Source organism: Electrona antarctica (genome assembly GCF_951216825.1).
Source record: "Electrona antarctica genome assembly, chromosome: 7".
Lineage (NCBI taxonomy): Eukaryota > Metazoa > Chordata > Actinopteri > Myctophiformes > Myctophidae > Electrona > Electrona antarctica.
Genome location: NC_136812.1, coordinates 4,074,936 through 4,093,145, shown reverse-complemented (window position 1 = coordinate 4,093,145; position 18,210 = coordinate 4,074,936). Strand labels below are relative to the sequence as shown.

At 44.2% G+C, this 18,210-nt stretch overlaps 1 protein-coding gene across 1 annotated transcript; it reads right to left on the bottom strand.

Annotated features, from left to right (window-relative positions):
* Positions 1-4,284: 4,284 nt before the first annotated feature.
* LOC306927344 (chymotrypsin-like elastase family member 3B) lies at positions 4,285-16,475 on the bottom strand (the record flags this gene model as incomplete). Its single annotated transcript, XM_079507055.1, has 8 exons — positions 4,285-4,302; positions 4,683-4,835; positions 5,681-5,823; positions 9,163-9,299; positions 10,649-10,774; positions 12,932-13,029; positions 14,217-14,305; positions 16,427-16,475. The coding sequence occupies 8 exons, from the start codon at positions 16,473-16,475 to the stop codon at positions 4,285-4,287; spliced, it is 813 nt and encodes a 270-aa protein (XP_079363181.1).
* Positions 16,476-18,210: the final 1,735 nt, after the last annotated feature.

Genomic DNA, 18,210 nt, shown 5'->3' with positions numbered 1-18,210 from the left:
AACAACAGCTGTGGGTGTGGCTTCAGTTCAGGTGGGTGGTGCTAAGGTGGAAACCAGGTATACTTAATGAACGGTGGCCACATAAAAATATAACACTATGTACACTTTTTGAAAAAAAGAAAAGAAAAAAAAATCTTCCTTCTAGTTTAATCACATGATGGTCATATTTTAGTGGGTAAAATTGTTCACAGCACTCCATCTTTAATGAGTGGACCTAGACAACGGAGTCACCTTTTTTATTTCTTCCTTTGGTATTTCCTTTAAATTCTGTAGCTTTTATGTTATCACAAGTATAAAAAAGTGTCCACCAGTGTTTTATTTCAAGGACCCCCAGTGGATCCCCATAAGAGTCATTTAGCTGCTAGGGGACCCCCTGGAACCCCTGAAGGGGACCCCCACATGACCATGACAGAGACCAGTCATTTAGCTGCTAGGGGACCCCCTGGAACCCCTGAAGGGGACCCCCACATGACCATGACAGAGACCAGTCATTTAGCTGCTAGGGGACCCCCTGGAACCCCTGAAGGGGATCCCCTGGAACCCCTGAAGGGGACCCCCACATGACCATGACAGAGACCAGTCATTTAGCTGCTAGGGGAACCCCTGAAGGGGATCCCCTGGAACCCCTGAAGGGGACCCCCACATGACCATGACAGAGACCAGTCATTTAGCTGCTAGGGGACCCCCTGGAACCCCTGAAGGGGACCCCCACATGACCATGACAGAGACCACAGCGCACGGGGGGAACTGTCAATAACTCAATTTGGTAGTGCCCCTCACTTCACACAAGTGTGATTTTTTTGTTTGACAAAATGAGAGGAACTGGAGGGGGGCTGTAGGCTACTGTACCTGGGCTGTACTGTACCTTGCTGTACTGTACTGTACCGTCCTTGCTGTGGGGAGTGTGTTTTGAACCAAACAGGCTGTTATCATGTTTTGATGGTCACCTCATCACCTAAAACTGTATGAACTGCAGGCCTTAAAGGGTGACCAATAAAGTGTAACTGGGACAGAAAGAACTGTAACTGGAGCCTTGTCCCCATTGGCGGTTAATGACAAATGATCCTGTAACAGAGTAGGTGTTTGTTCATGCATGTGAATACACAACAATACATGTACATTTATATTTGTTTGCATTTGTGGTGCCCCCTATAGAGCTTCGCAGTCCCGCCCCCTCAAGAGACCCAAGAAAAGAAATCCCCGTTCATTTTCCTCATAGACTTTTCAGAAAGTATTTATTTAAAGACGTTTACGCCGCGGACAAAGCTAACTCTTGTCGTGACAAATCATGACAATAAACACAATGTTTTGGGCCAAACAAAGAATTAGAAAGTAGAAAAAAACAGCAGGTTACAACACTTTTTTTGTTGTTTTCTTCTTTGTAATTATTTGTTTGGTCCAAAATATTGTGTTTGTTGTCATGATTTGTCACGACTCGAGTTGGCTTCGTACGACACTTAAAAGGTCTTTAAATACATACTTTTTGAAATGTCTATGGGAAAAATGCATTGGGATTAATTTCCTGGGCCTGGCGTCGTCATGAAAGGGGGCGGGACTGCGACACTCTATTGACGGAACATGAAGCACTTTTGGGGGCGTGCTGCCATAGAGGCCCCTCAATGTCACTCCAATTTGGGGTTAATTGAATGTTCCATATGGCAGTTTTTGTTAATTTGTTTTATTTGTTTATAGGTAGCCTGTTATAGTTATATAGTTAGTTTGATTGTTTCATAAAAAATAGAACCCTATACCCAGCACTCTTTAGCTAGTGGAGATGCAGGTGTAACGACATGGATTTCTAAAACAAATTTGTTCAGCTGAAAACACTGTGTTCAAGTTCAGGAGACTTCGGGGAAAAAAGGAATTCTCCTGAATGCTGCCTTCTGGCATGGCATGGAAAGGAGAGGAATAGGAGGGCATTTGCATTTCTTTCACCATCAGTAAACGCTGAATTCGTGGTCTGGAGAGGGCAGTTGTTTTACAGACGGGTAAAAGGGCTTTGATGTATTATGTGTGCACGTCCATGCCTGTTACAATTTGCTAGATAGATTGTTGCAGGGGTCAGGGGTCATATCACCATGTTGGCTTCATGGTGGACATTTTTGAGGGGCGCTGTCCAGCTCTCAAAGCTGGACAGCGTGATGGTTTGTGTAAACACAAACATTGTCCTAACACAAACATTGAATGCCATTGACAATGAATGGCCAGTTTTGAGGGTTTGTGTAAACATAAACATTGAAGACGAAGGTGCACAGGGATGCAAATTCTTATTGGCCGGAATGAGATGATGATCGACTAATCTAATATACAGCAACCTTCCCTGTGTTTCTTCACTAGTCCGATCCAGAAGAACACAGTTTGCCGGCCACTGCTACAGAGCTGACAATGAATGAGGTTATATCTTCCCTTCTTCTCTGGAGTCCTGCCTCAAACCAGACCAGAGGTAGAAAACTGTCCCTGATGTCATCGCTAGGGACACACCGGGAAGTCTGGCATGGCATTGTGAAATCCATGATCTCGACTGCGGTCGAAAAATGATGATGATGATGATAAGAGAGCCCGCCTCCTCACTTCACACGGGTGTGATTTTTTTTGTCACTCACAATGCCATTTTTGAGTGGCGCTAGCCCCTCCTATACACACGCCATTGACAATGAAGGGAAGATTTACGTCATAATGTGCCTCATTACGTCATATTGTCTCTTTATTGTTAATGGTGTTTAATGTTTGTGTTGGCACCGTTTGTTTTACATCACCATTACATAATATATTAGTGCCCCTCACTTCACATGGGTGTGATTTTTATTGGCACAAACATACAAAATTTGTATTACTAGAAACTAATGTTAATTAATAGCTGAAAATTCATCATTGGGCGGTTTTCTGTGAATGTAATGCTGTCTGTGCGCGCGTGGCCGAGTAACACACATGTGGGCCGGTTATAAAGAAATGTCCTCCCCACCTTGTCAGCCACAGAAACATCTCTGCTTTTGCATGTGATGTGCTTTTCCTTTCATTTTTTATTCCACATACAAAGATGCCATATTGTCTGGCCCTGTATCTCAAATGGTGAGATATGAATCGGTTAGGAATCTTGAATCTTTAGCCGGGGAGCCACATGCCCCAAAAGCTCAAGGAATGAAGATGTGATGTCATGACATACTTTTTATTTGTGTTTTTTCTATTCACTCAGTCATTAAGGTCCACATAATGAGAGGTCTGCTCTGCCGGAGATATCGCGAAAACAAAAGTTATGGACATTTTTGTATACCCCACCATAGACCGTAGCATGTGACATGTCAAACTAGGGGGTTGAATGATTCTGAATCCATTCCAAGCACGAAAAACACTCCTTGGCCTAAATTCGGCCATATCCACTTAATTCTTTTCCGGCAGAGCATTCTGTGGACCTTAATGACCAAATCAATAGAAAAAACACAAACAAAAGGTATGTCATGACAGGTCCTCAGTCACCCAAATTTTGGGTGACTGTCTCCCCAGCTACTTGAATTATATGTTTGGTTATGGGACAGGCAGCCAGCAGACTGGATTATGTAACAAGTATTTTTACTGAAATGTGCCACACTGTATTGAATGTATGGCAGCACTTAATACAGCCGTGCTCAACCTTTCCATGGCCCTGAGCCCCCAAAATAATCATATTTGAACCGGGGACTTAAAAGTCCTTGAATTGTCTCTTCACTGTCATCTGGGACACTCCCCCCCAAAATCACGTGGGGCGTCCCGACCCACAGGTTGAGAACCACTGACTTTTGGGGCTCCATTTTCGTCACCGCTAAACCCCTTATCCCTAAACTTCTTTGCCTTTTTTTTTTTACTATTTTGAAAAATATTTTTGAATAGTTAAACTAGCCAATCTACATTGACATGCTTGAAAATGGCCAGCTTGTAGACTGGCCATTTTAACGATTAAAAAATGTTTTGCAAAATAGTAAAAAAAGGCAAAGAAGTTTAGGGATAAGGGGTTTAGCGGTGATGGAAATGGAGCCCTTGGTGCACATTCAGCTGAATCAGATTGTGACAGGACAGCATGTGCTTTCTGAACCGGCACATTATAGCTTGAAGGACATTGTTTACCGTTGGCTGTAAACATAATAATAATATAATATAAAGATAAGCATTTAGCATTTATGTTTACAAACATATAATTAGCGAATGCTTTCTCTGAGACCAGACATGATTAATAAATGGTGTTTATTATGACATACATGATACAGTACACTGAGTACAGTAGTAAATCATCTGCAGACATCCAGTAGATCCTTAGTAATGGAGCATCGTCTGAGGAGATGAAATGACAAGAATGTTTTTAGTAAGTAAATGACAGTATTCACTCATTCATCAATTACGTCTGTCTGTCTGTCTGTCTGTCTGTCTGTCTGTCTGTCTGTCTGTCTGTCTGTCTGTCTGTCTGTCTGCCTGCCTGCCTGCCTGCCTGCCTGCCTGCCTGCCTGTCTGTCTGTCTGTCTGTCTGTCTGTCTGTCTGTCTGTCTGTCTGCCTGCCTGCCTGCCTGCCTGTCTGTCTGTCTGTCTGTCTGTCTGTCTGTCTGTCTGTCTGTCTGTCTGTCTGTCTGTCTGCCTGCCTGCCTGTCTGTCTGTCTGTCTGTCTGTCTGTCTGTCTGTCTGTCTGTACTGCACATGAACAGGTCAGGCGGTCTTACGTCGCTGAGCCAGGCGCTGAAGGCAGACACACGAGTGAAGACGGTCGGCCTCTTCTCTTTATTGCAGTTCTCGATGGACACGAAGCTGGTCGTCCCGTGGACGTACCACCGGCCGTCCCGTCCCTTACAGTTCAGCGGTCCCCCCGAGTCCCCCTGAGACAGAGGACAGAGGGATGGACACGAAGACGGACACACACACAGACAGGTCAGGTGTTGACGTTGACATGAAACCTTTTTGAGAGCATTTTGAGTTGAGCCCTTCTGGCTCCTAAACTATGGAATGCTTAATGCACTTCCCATTACAATCAGAACTGCAGCCTCACTCACAATCTTCCGCCATAGTCTGAAAACCCACCTCTTCAGACTCCATCAGGGCCTGTAGCACTTGCCCTAGCCCCAACGACCTTAGATAGCATTTTGTGTAGACTTATAGCATTTTATGTAGACATAGCACTATATAGTATATGCATAGTTTCATTACATAGATATTCCACTGTTACGTTCTTAGCTTACACATGATTCATGATAACTCCTTTTTTATGTATATGACATGTATTGCCATGCTTTTTGTTCTTGCTTAAAGGTATATTCAGTGATTTCACTATATTTCAAATATGTTTTTGTTTTGTTGTGATAATCCTCCCTACTATAGAGTGTGCTGACCATATAAGGAGTTCCTCCCTGTCCCCAGTTAACCCCTGGGTGTAAAAAAAAACGTAGGTTTCCTTTTTTGGCTAGGTGGCCCAACATTCATCCAATCAGGATAGAGAGGGGCCTTCTGCCAATCATGATCGAGCGGGGGCGGGCCTTGGTGTGCGTGCTGTTGGCCTGTCGCGTGTCCCCCCCACTCTAGTGCGTGCATGTGCACATCCTGTTACCGCGGCAGATCGGGGGGTTTTCCAAATCACCCAAATCACTGAATGCTCCTTTAAATGTAAGTCGCTCTGGATTCAGAGCGTCTGCTAAATGCCTAAATTGTAAATTGAGAAGCGACGTACTTGGCAGCCTGCCAGGACAGCTCCTCCCGCGCAGGTCATGGATGTCTTGACGGTGTCGCCCCACCACTCGCTGCTGCTGCACACACCGTGGTCCACCACCGGGAGCAAGGCCTGCTGCAGGATGTCAGGGAGCGGCCCGTTGGCTGCATGGGTGGGGAACACGCAGACATCACATGTTATTACACCATCCAACGCATGGGTGGGGAACACGCACACATCACATGTTATTACACCATCCAACGCATGGGTGGGGAACACACACACATCACATGTTATTACACCATCCAACGCATGGTGGGGAACACACACACATCACATGTTATTACACCATCCAACGCATGGTGGGGAACACACACACATCACATGTTATTACACCATCCAACGCATGGGTGGGGAACACACACACATCACATGTTATTACACCATCCAACGCATGGGTGGGGAACACACACACATCACATGTTATTACACCATCCAACGCATGGGTGGGGAACACACACACATCACATGTTATTACACCATCCAACGCATGGGTGGGGAACACACACACATCACATGTTATTACACCATCCAACGCATGGGTGGGGAACACACACACATCACATGTTATTACACCATCCAACGCATGGGTGGGGAACACACAGACATCACAACGATCACATCACCTGATGTTATTCCACCATCAAACGCAATAGAGCGTTGCAGTCCCGCCCCCGACGAGGGCCCAGGAAATAGCTCCACATAGACTTTTCAAAAAGTATTTATTTAAAGACGTTTGCGCCGCGGACAAAGCCAACTGGGCTCGTGACAAATCATGACAATACACACAATGTTTTGGGTAGATCAAATAATTAGAAAGTAAAGGTAAAACACTTTTTGTTTTGTTTTTCTTCTTACTAATTATTTGATCGGGACTGCGACGCTCTGTGCGTCTGATGTCACTGAGATGCAGTGGTGGAAAGTAACTAAGTACATTTAAGTACTAAGTACTTTTACTTTTTTTACTTTTACTCCACTACATCTCAAAATATTATTGTACATTTACAAAACATTTTTTTTTAATTATTTTTTTTATTATTATTACAATACATACAGCAACCACTTCAGCCCTGTATACATTTCGGCCATTTGAAAATAGCCGATGGGTTTTCACGTTGCGGCGTTCAGAGTATGGGTTTTATGCCGTTCAGACTATAAGTCTCCCATTGGCTTAGAGGCAGCCAATGATGAAAAGGTATGTACTACAGTCGCTAGTAGAGGCTGATCAACATGTTGTCCATTCAAATGACCATGTTACATAATGACCATGTTACATAATGCCCATGTTACATAATGACCATGTTACATAATGACCATGTTACATAATGGCCATGTTACATAATGACCATGTTACATAATGACCATGTTACATAATGACCATGTTACATAATGGCCATGTTACATAATGACCATGTTACATAATGACCATGTTACATAATGGCCATGTTACATAATGACCATGTTACATAATGACCATGTTACATAATGACCATGTTACATAATGACCATGTTACATAATGGCCATGTTACATAATGACCATGTTACATAATGACCATGTTACATAATGACCATGTTACATAATGACCATGTTACATAATGACCATGTTACATAATGACCATGTTACATAATGACCATGTTACATAATGGCCATGTTACATAATGACCATGTTACATAATGACCATGTTACATAATGGCCATGTTACATAATGACCATGTTACATAATGGCCATGTTACATAATGACCATGTTACATAATGACCATGTTACATAATGGAAGAGAAGGACACATTACTGTAAAGCCGCCCCCAGCCAGAGATGTAGCAGTCTGCCCCGTGGGCCAGCATCTCCCCCACTATGGGAACATACTTACTGTAAAGCCAGAGATGTAGCAGTCTGCCCCGTGGGCCAGCATCTCCCCCACTATGGGAACATACTTACTGTAAAGCCACAGATGTAGCAGTCAGCCCCGTGGGCCAGCATCTCCCCCACTATGGGAACATACTTACTGTAAAGCCAGAGATGTAGCAGTCTGCCCCATGGGTCAGCATCTCCCCCACTATGGGAACATACATACTGTAAAGCCACAGATGTAGCAGTCTGCCCCGTGGGCCAGCATCTCCCCCACTATGGGAACATACTTACTGTAAAGCCAGAGATGTAGCAGTCTGCCCCATGGGTCAGCATCTCCCCCACTATGGGAACATACTTACTGTAAAGCCAGAGATGTAGCAGTCTGCCCCGTGGGCCAGCATCTCCCCCACTATGGGAACATACTTACTGTAAAGCCACAGATGTAGCAGTCAGCCCCGTGGGTCAGCATCTCCCCCACTATGGGAACATACATACTGTAAAGCCACAGATGTAGCAGTCTGCCCCGTGGGCCAGCATCTCCCCCACTATGGGAACATACTTACTGTAAAGCCAGAGATGTAGCAGGCTGCCCCGTGGGTCAGCATCTCCCCCACTATGGGAACATACTTACTGTAAAGCCAGAGATGTAGCAGTCTGCCCCGTGGGTCAGCATCTCCCCCACTATGGGAACATACTTACTGTAAAGCCAGAGATGTAGCAGTCTGCCCCGTGGGTCAGCATCTCCCCCACTATGGGAACATACTTACTGTAAAGCCAGAGATGTAGCAGTCTGCCCCGTGGGTCAGCATCTCCCCCACTATGGGAACATACATACTGTAAAGCCAGAGATGTAGCAGTCAGCCCCGTGGGTCAGCATCTCCCCACTATGGGAACATACATACTGTAAAGCCAGAGATGTAGCAGTCTGCCCCGTGGGTCAGCATCTCCCCCACTATGGGAACATACTTACTGTAAAGCCAGAGATGTAGCAGTCTGCCCCGTGGGCCAGCATCTCCCCCACTATGGGAACATACATACTGTAAAGCCAGAGATGTAGCAGGCTGCCCCGTGGGTCAGCATCTCCCCCACTATGGGAACATATGTACTGTAAAGCCAGAGATGTAGCAGTCTGCCCCGTGGGTCAGCATCTCCCCCACTATGGGAACATACATACTGTAAAGCCAGAGATGTAGCAGTCTGCCCCGTGGGCCAGCATCTCCCCCACTATGGGAACATACATACTGTAAAGCCAGAGATGTAGCAGTCTGCCCCGTGGGTCAGCATCTCCCCCACTATGGGAACATACTTACTGTAAAGCCAGAGATGTAGCAGTCTGCCCCGTGGGTCAGCATCTCCCCACTATGGGAACATATGTACTGTAAAGCCAGAGATGTAGCAGTCTGCCCCGTGGGTCAGCATCTCCCCACTATGGGAACATACTTACTGTAAAGCCGGCCCCAGTCAGAGATGTAGCAGTCTGCCCCGTGGGTCAGCATCTCCCCACTATGGGAACATACATACTGTAAAGCCTGAGATGTAGCAGTCTGCCCTGTGGGTCAGCATCTCCCCCACTATGGGAACATACTTACTGTAAAGCCGGCCCCAGCCAGAGATGTAGCAGGCTGCCCCGTGGGTCAGCATCTCGTCGGCCTCTGGAAGACAGGCCACGCTAACGCTGTCCGTCATGAAGGGAGCCTTGTCCAGTTTCAGCAGGGCCAGGTCGTTGCTGTGTGGAAATTATTGATCACAATATCAATAGCTAAAATTTATATAGCGCTTTTCTAAATACCCAAAGCGCTTTACATAAGAACACTAGGAACAGACTTTATTCAGAAAAAGAAAAAAGCAAAACAGATACAATATCCACTAACTAGCAAGTTAGATGTCACCAGACTTAGCAGTTGGCAGAGATCTCTGAGTGTGTGTCTATGACAGAATATACGCGCTTTAACTCATGTGTTCATCTCCCAGCTGCAGCTATACAGGTGTTGTTGTTCTTGTTGTGGTTGTTGTAGTTGTACTGGGGTTAAGTTCCTGAATAGGGTTGGATTTTGGCACCGTTTAACTAAGGTTAGGAATAATGTTACATTTAACCGTTTAAGCATAATTTACTGAGGTTACTTTACAAATACCAGGCTGAGCAGTTCCGGCGCGAATTGGTAAAATGGCGACTTCGTTGGTATTTGTTGTTTCAGTTTCACCGTGAACAGAGATTCTAGTGCCTTTTTCAAAGTGATGCATCATTTCCAACAGGATTATTGCTATTGCACCTTCCACACACGTTAAATTATTGTGACAGTGTGGAACTGTCACAATAAAAACCATATCATAGGTTCTGTATCACCTCCTGATACGTAGATATTACGTAGACATAATCTACGATAGTTGGTAGTAGGTAGCAATCAAATCAAGGACAAACAAACAAACAGTTTACATCCCACAGCAATAATCACACTCCAATGCTCCTAAAACATAATCTCTTGCTCCTAAAACATAATCTCTTGCTGCAATCCTACATGTTTCAAGTGCAAATAACAGAGGCTATATGGTTGTGTGTATTTGTTGCGTATTAGTTATTTACTTTTAGCTTATTGTCTCCACCAGGCCGAAGGCATCGGGAGAGAGTATGTTTTGCACTCCGTCCGTGTGTGTGTGTGTGTTTGTCCGTGTACAGCTATTGCTAATCTCCGGTACCGTTAACCCGGTCGATGCAAAATTCTGCAAACACACTCCCTGGATGCCAACGATGAACCTCTGCCCCAAATCTTCCAGAACGGCCTGTTATAGCGCCACCAGGAGGCAGACTTTTGAAAAACACTTTTTTATATTACTCCTCCAGATTATTTCCAAAAATCCCGCAAATCATTGCTCAAGACGGATCTGTCCGATATTTTATAAATGTTTTAGCTTATTTATTGGCCTACATATTTATTAGTTATTGATTTGATGAACTGATCGGTTGGCACTTCCAATTTTGTTGTACATGTTACAATGACAATACAGATCTATTCTATTATATATTATATATTCCATTCTATTCTAGTATTGGATGTGGGGATAAAAAGACCCACCCACCCGTTGGACACGCGGTCGTCCCAGTCAGGGTGAATGATGGTGCGCAGGATGTCCCTGTTCTGTTCCGTTCCCTCCTGCTGGCTCAAGTTGTGCTCTCCCAAAACCACACGTTTGACCTGACCATCCCTGCAAAACAAAAACCACACGTTTGACCTGTCCGTCCCTGCAAAACAAAAACCACACGTTTGACCTGTCCATCCCTGCAAAACAAAAACCACACGTTTGACCTGTCCATCCCTGCAAAACAAAAACCACACGTTTGACCTGTCCATCCCTGCAAAACAAAAACCACACGTTTGACCTGTCCATCCCTGCAAAACAAAAACCACACGTTTGACCTGTCCGTCCCTGCAAAACAAAAACCACACGTTTGACCTGTCCATCCCTGCAAAACAAAAACCACACGTTTGACCTGTCCATCCCTGCAAAACAAAAACCACACGTTTGACCTGTCCATCCCTGCAAAACAAAAACCACATGTTTGACCTGTCCGTCCCTGCAAAACAAAAACCACACGTTTGACCTGTCCGTCCCTGCAAAACAAAAACCACACGTTTGACCTGTCCGTCCCTGCAAAACAAAAACCACACGTTTGACCTGTCCGTCCCTGCAAAACAAAAACCACACGTTTGACCTGTCCGTCCCTGCAAAACAAAAACCACACGTTTGACCTGTCCATCCCTGCAAAACAAAAACCACACGTTTGACCTGTCCATCCCTGCAAAACAAAAACCACACATTTGACCTGTCCATCCCTGCAACACAAAAACCACACGTTTGACCTGTCCGTCCCTGCAAAACAAAAACCACATGTTTGACCTGTCCATCCCTGCAAAACAAAAACCACACGTTTGACCTGTCCATCCCTGCAAAACAAAAACCACACGTTTGACCTGTCCATCCCTGCAAAACAAAAACCACACGTTTGACCTGTCCATCCCTGCAAAACAAAAACCACATGTTTGACCTGTCCATCCCTGCAAAACAAAAACCACACGTTTGACCTGTCCATCCCTGCAAAACAAAAACCACACGTTTGACCTGTCCATCCCTGCAAAACAAAAACCACACGTTTGACCTGTCCATCCCTGCAAAACAAAAACCACACGTTTGACCTGTCCATCCCTGCAAAACAAAAACCACACGTTTGACCTGTCCATCCCTGCAAAACAAAAACCACACGTTTGACCTGTCCGTCCCTGCAAAACAAAAACCACACGTTTGACCTGTCCGTCCCTGCAAAACAAAAACCACACGTTTGACCTGTCCATCCCTGCAAAACAAAAACCACATGTTTCACCTGTCCATCCCTGCAAAACAAAAACCACACGTTTGACCTGTCCATCCCTGCAAAACAAAAACCACACGTTTGACCTGTCCATCCCTGCAAAACAAAAACCACACGTTTGACCTGTCCATCCCTGCAAAACAAAAACCACATGTTTGACCTGTCCATCCCTGCAAAACAAAAACCACACGTTTGACCTGTCCATCCCTGCAAAACAAAAACCACACGTTTGACCTGTCCATCCCTGCAAAACAAAAACCACACGTTTGACCTGTCCATCCCTGCAAAACAAAAACCACACGTTTGACCTGTCCATCCCTGCAAAACAAAAACCACACGTTTGACCTGTCCATCCCTGCAAAACAAAAACCACACGTTTGACCTGTCCGTCCCTGCAAAACAAAAACCACACGTTTGACCTGTCCGTCCCTGCAAAACAAAAACCACACGTTTGACCTGTCCATCCCTGCAAAACAAAAACCACACGTTTCACCTGTCCATCCCTGCAAAACAAGCAAAACCTCATATCTTTGTTTCCCGCGGTGCTAGAGAGCCAGACATTAGACTGCTCTCCCTTTTCACCACTGATACACCGGTAAGACGTACTGTATGGAATGTCAGAACAGGTGAGCTTCATATATGGAGATCTAAGGGTGGCAGTGGGGGCAGTGTCTTGAGTGTACAGGGTTTGATGAGGTCTGGCTTATATGGATCGTGTCCTGAGTGTACAGGGTTTGATGAGGTCAGATCAACATATGGAATGTCAGAACAGGTCAGCTCCATATATGGAGATCTAAGGGTGGCAACGAGGGCAGTGTCTTTAGTGTACAGGGTTTGAGGAGTGCCCAGGTAGGGCCAGGCCTTAATTTCCGGGCCTGATGAGAACTCTAGTTTAGAGTTTGAATAGACATTAGATAATTGACACTGGGTGAAAAAATGGGTTGCATGATAGACCGCAGCTCTGTGAGGTTTAATGTTTGTAACGTGTGACTCACAGAATGCAGTGTGCAGCCGTCAGGACCCAGCGAGGAGCGATCAGAGTGCCTCCACATATGTGATTGAAGCGGCTTCCACGTTTCACCTGCAGGGAGATCTGAGACGAGAAAAAACAAGCGCACTCCGTTACTGCGGTAAGTAAGTTAAACCGAACGAGGTGTCAAAAAAACACGAGATGAGAACATAGATGGTGAGAGTGCGTCTGCAGCAAGCAGTGGTTCTCAGTAGGGATGTTAACAATTTATCGAAAATCGATTAATCACCGTTAAATACATTCTTCAATTAACAGTTAATGAATTGACAATGCTGCTGTTCCATCATTGGGCAGTGTTCTGTGAATGTAATGCTGTCTGCACGCACGCCCGGCTGAGGAACATGTGGGCCGGTTTAAAGAAAATGTCCCCTCCCGCCTTGGTAGCCACACAGAAACAGAAACGTCTGCTTTTGCATGTGATGTGACAGACAAGACAGTGCACTTTTCATTTAATTTTAGTCTATGGACTTTAATGTTTGTTTAGGGCACTAAATGAGTATGGCAACGTTGTGTGGCCGATATAAATAAAGACATCTTGTAACTCATTGTGTTTCATACAAGAAGCAAGCCAAGATGTCGCCATGCCGCCCCACACATGACACCTTAACCCATTTAGACCTGAGGACGATTCTACAAATGCCTTCTAAATCGTGACAAACCTCGTGAAAAACCTCATATTTCTATGTCAGTCGTTCTCAAACATTTTCATGTCAAGGACCCCCAAAAATATATGTAATTGGACACGGACCTCCATCTGAAAATATGTTGTTCCAGGGACCCTCCCAGAAGCAAAGATTTGTGTTAAAAAAATGTTCGCTCTGAAAGAATATATATTCAAAGATTTGCGCCACATTTTCCTGATTTTTCAAAAATAGCAGATCTACAAGCTCACATTTTCACAAGTTTGATGAGCTACGAGCTTGTAGATCTGCTATTTTTCAATAGCTAAAGCATAACATAATGCTTACATCACCAAAAGGGGTTCCCGTCCGAAGTCTGCCACCTCGTCATGTAGCAGCCAAGTCTATGGACCCTCCATGGGACGTACAAAAGCGTAAAAAAAGCGCCCACACGAGTGGGATTTCTATAATAGTTTGATGACTGTTGATGCAGTCGGTTGTTTTAGGTATTAGAAGGGTCTTAAAAGTTACTTTACTGTAATCTGAGGACCCCTCCCCCCCAATGCATAAATAAATGAATAAATCGCGTGGGTCCTGACCCACAGGTTGAGAACCCCTGGTCTACGGTACCTGCCAAGGCCAGCTGTGAGGACGGGCATCCTGTCCGTTCACCACCCGGCTGGCATCAGGCTCAAACGTGGGGCTGCCACACCCACACGCTGTAGGAGAGAAAACCATAGAGTTATGTATATGTGGCCAAATTTGACTGAGGGACTTTTTAGAATTTTCGTTTTCTAATGTCATGTGAAAGCAGGGAATCATAGCTTCAAATTGACATATTGTTTGTTCAGTTTGACCCACCAGTTTTGGAGATATGGCTTATAGAGTAATGTCTTGCAGAGAAACAGTGAGTTGAGAAAACAGGCTTGAAAGGTTCACTTCTGTGGTCTCTAGCATTACACCTATAGCTACACGTTTAAGCATTTATTTCATATTTACATGTCTTCTGTGGTCTCTAACATTACACCTAGCTACACGTTTAAGCATTTATTTCATATTTACATGTCTTCTGTGGTCTCTAACATTACACCTAGCTACATGTTTAAGCATTTATTTCATATTTACATGTCTTCTGTGGTCTCTAGCATTACACCTAGCTACACGTTTAAGCATTTATTTCATATTTACATGTCTTCTGTGGTCTCTAACATTACACCTAGCTACATGTTTAAGCATTTATTTCATATTTACATGTCGATTTCAGCTCTGACACTTATTTCAGACATACTCTAGTTAGTCTAGTATGCGAGTCTGCCTGTGCTATTAACTCATTTTGGATAAAATGTAAATAAATTCAGTTTTTCTTCTCTGGTGAAAAGCTGGAGGTTGCACGATGGCAGGCTCTCAGTCAAATCTGGTCACATATATAAGCTAGAGAGCGGAGGACAGCCCCGCCCCCACTTATTCATTCCAATGGAATTTGCTCAGTGGTCGTTTGAAGGACCCGGAAGAACGCTTTACTTCCACATTCTTTTCGATTTGGACACCAACATTTGGTGTTAAATTTGCGTTAATTGTTTGCCACCCAGTAGGCGTTCCCGCAGAACTTCCAGGTATGATGATGATGATGTCACACACATACCTTCTATACTAACTCATAAATCCTGAAACTATGCTTTATGTTAGTGCTGTTATGTACAGTACCATTAGGTTTGATTCAAGATTCAATATTTATATCGTGTACACGGCAAGTACACAACAATAAATGTATTTGGTTTCAGTTCCTTAAAGGAGCATTCAGTGATTTGGGTGATTTGGAAAACCACCCAGTCCGCCCTGGTAACAAAATGTGCACATGCACGCTCTACAGTGGGGGGAAGTGCAACAGGCCAACAGCATGTGCACCAAGGCCCGCCCCCACTCGATCATGATTGGAGGAAGGCCCCTCTCATCCTGATTGGATGAAGGCTTTGCCACCCGCCACCAAAACTAAAACTAGGGTTTTTTGACTCCAGGGGCTCACTGGGGACAGGGAGGAACTCCTTATATGGTCAGCACACTCTATAGTAGGGAGGATTATCCAGAAAAAAAGAAAAAATAAGTGATATTTGAATTAAGTCAAATCACTGAATATACCTTTAACATTGCTTCAGCAATTATAACAATAACATAATAAATAAATAAGAATAACAACTAGTAGTACACTAAGTATGTAGGCTACATGCTCATTAAATGTAGAGTAAGTGATTTTCTTTGGTTAAAATGAGTGTTAAATAGCTTTATATTCTGATAATACTCATTAACGTGTTCGTTCAGTAACAGTCTCCATGTCTCTCCAGCTCTTTATTAAACAAAACAATGCATTTTCAAGTCAGGATACCAATTGTATCCAGTTTAGAGAGAACTCAGACAGTCACAGGATACAGAAGTAATTGTAATTCAAGTGATGACTCAAAGAAATGAGCAGACAGAATTGGAGCTGCACACTATAGAAATGAAGCTGATAAATAGCTACTCTCCCCTATCAGGATTGGCTGATAATTTGTCACCCACCTGAAAATGCATTGTAGAGCTCGAGAGACAGACCCCTGTTACTGAACAAACACTATATACCGGTAGCAATAGAGCACTGACTTCACTCACTCATCCCCTGGTTCTGCCTGGTTCATGGAAGTAATTTCTCTATGGAGAATAACATGGGGTCATCATAAAATTGTTTCATAAAAGCGCTGTGGTCCAAAAATAAACAAGCTGTCTCGGTTACCCTACCTTGAATCATAGCACATTGCACTACTTTCTTAGTACCATGTCAGTGGTCAAACGGAGGCCTGCTTACCCACCGTATGCCACCAGAAGCAGCACTGAAGCCAGTCCCTGTAGCAGCAGCATGGTTGATCAGTCAGTACGTCTTGTCTGTCACACAGTTCTAACTCTCTAGTTATACCCCCAGACCCTCTGTCTGTCTGTCACACAGTTCTAACTCTCTAGTTATACCCCCAGACCCTCTGTATGTCTGTCACACAGTTCAAACTCTCTAGTTATACCCCCAGACCCAGACCCTCTGTATGTCTGTCACACAGTTCAAACTCTCTAGTTATACCCCCAGACCCAGACCCTCTGTATGTCTGTCACACAGTTCTAACTCTCTAGTTATACCCCCAGACCCAGACCCTCTTTCACCCTCAGAGCACAGACCAAAGGTTATCTATAGCTGACAACATTGGCTGGGAAGAACTTCCCGTGCCACAGATGTGTGTTTCTCTGTACCATGATGACTCTGTAGTACATGCAGCACTGGGAGCCATGTGACACTGTGTGGAGTATAGTAACTTACCGGTAGTACATTTACTCAAGTACTGTGCTTAAGTATTTCCAATTTTCAATACCTTTACTTCTATACTCCAATACGTCTCAGAGGCAAATATTGTACTTTTACTCCACTACAATTACAGTATGTGAAAACTTTAGTTACTAGTTACTTTTTAGATTCAGATTATAAAACATATAGCCTGCATTAACCACTTCAGCCCTACAGTATATACATATATAGGGCCTACTGATATTTTCAAGAGATCTTTAGACATTTTATACATTTGAGAACATAGAGTACTTTCTATTTTTGGTACTTGATGCCAATACTTTAGTACTTTCACTCAAGTGAAAATGTCAATCCCGGACTGTTGCTTGTAACAGTAACTTGTTCTTGCCCTGAAGTGGGAACCAAAGTGGGCGTGACACTATTCAGGTTGGAAGATGCAGATGTCATATAAACCATCATGAAAATAATCACACCTGTGTGAAGTGAGGGGCGCTCTGATCATCGTACATCATAATTTGCTCACTATGACACTATGTCCATGACGTACAATTCTCCATTCATTGCCAATGGGAATTTAATGTTTGTGTAGGACAAAGTTTGTGGACATGCACCAAAAGCTTGATATAGGAGGCCCTCAAATAATAAAGAATGGAACCAGTTCTAGAACCAAAGTTATTTTGGTGGAAAAGGGTTAGGTGTGTATTGTATTGTAGGACATGTGTGGGGGAATTCAAGGAAATCAAGGAAGGAATTTGATAATCATACTGGAAAAGAAAGGCTTGCAGTGTGCCCCTCTGACCAGCAGAGAGCAGTGTCTTCATTTGTTACACTGTAGTATGAAATTTATACAAGTTCCACAGTTAACTATACTTACTAACTGAACAGCAGGCTGTGTCCACAGAGTGTGGCCAGTACTGACTCCACAGTACTGGCCACAGTACTGTGGCCAGTACTGACTCCACAGTACTGACTCCACAGTACTGACTCCACAGTACTGTGGCCAGTACTGACTCCACAGTACTGACTCCACAGTACTGTGGACAGTACTGACTCCACAGTACTGTGGCCAGTACTGACTCCACAGTACTGTGGACAGTACTGACTCCACAGTAATGTGGACAGTACTGACTCCACAGTACTGTGGACAGTACTGACTCCACAGTACTGTGGACAGTACTGACTCCACAGTACTGTGGACAGTACTGACTCCACAGTACTGTGGACAGTACTGACTCCACAGTACTGACTCCACAGTACTGACTCCACAGTACTGTGGACAGTACTGACTCCACAGTACTGACTCCA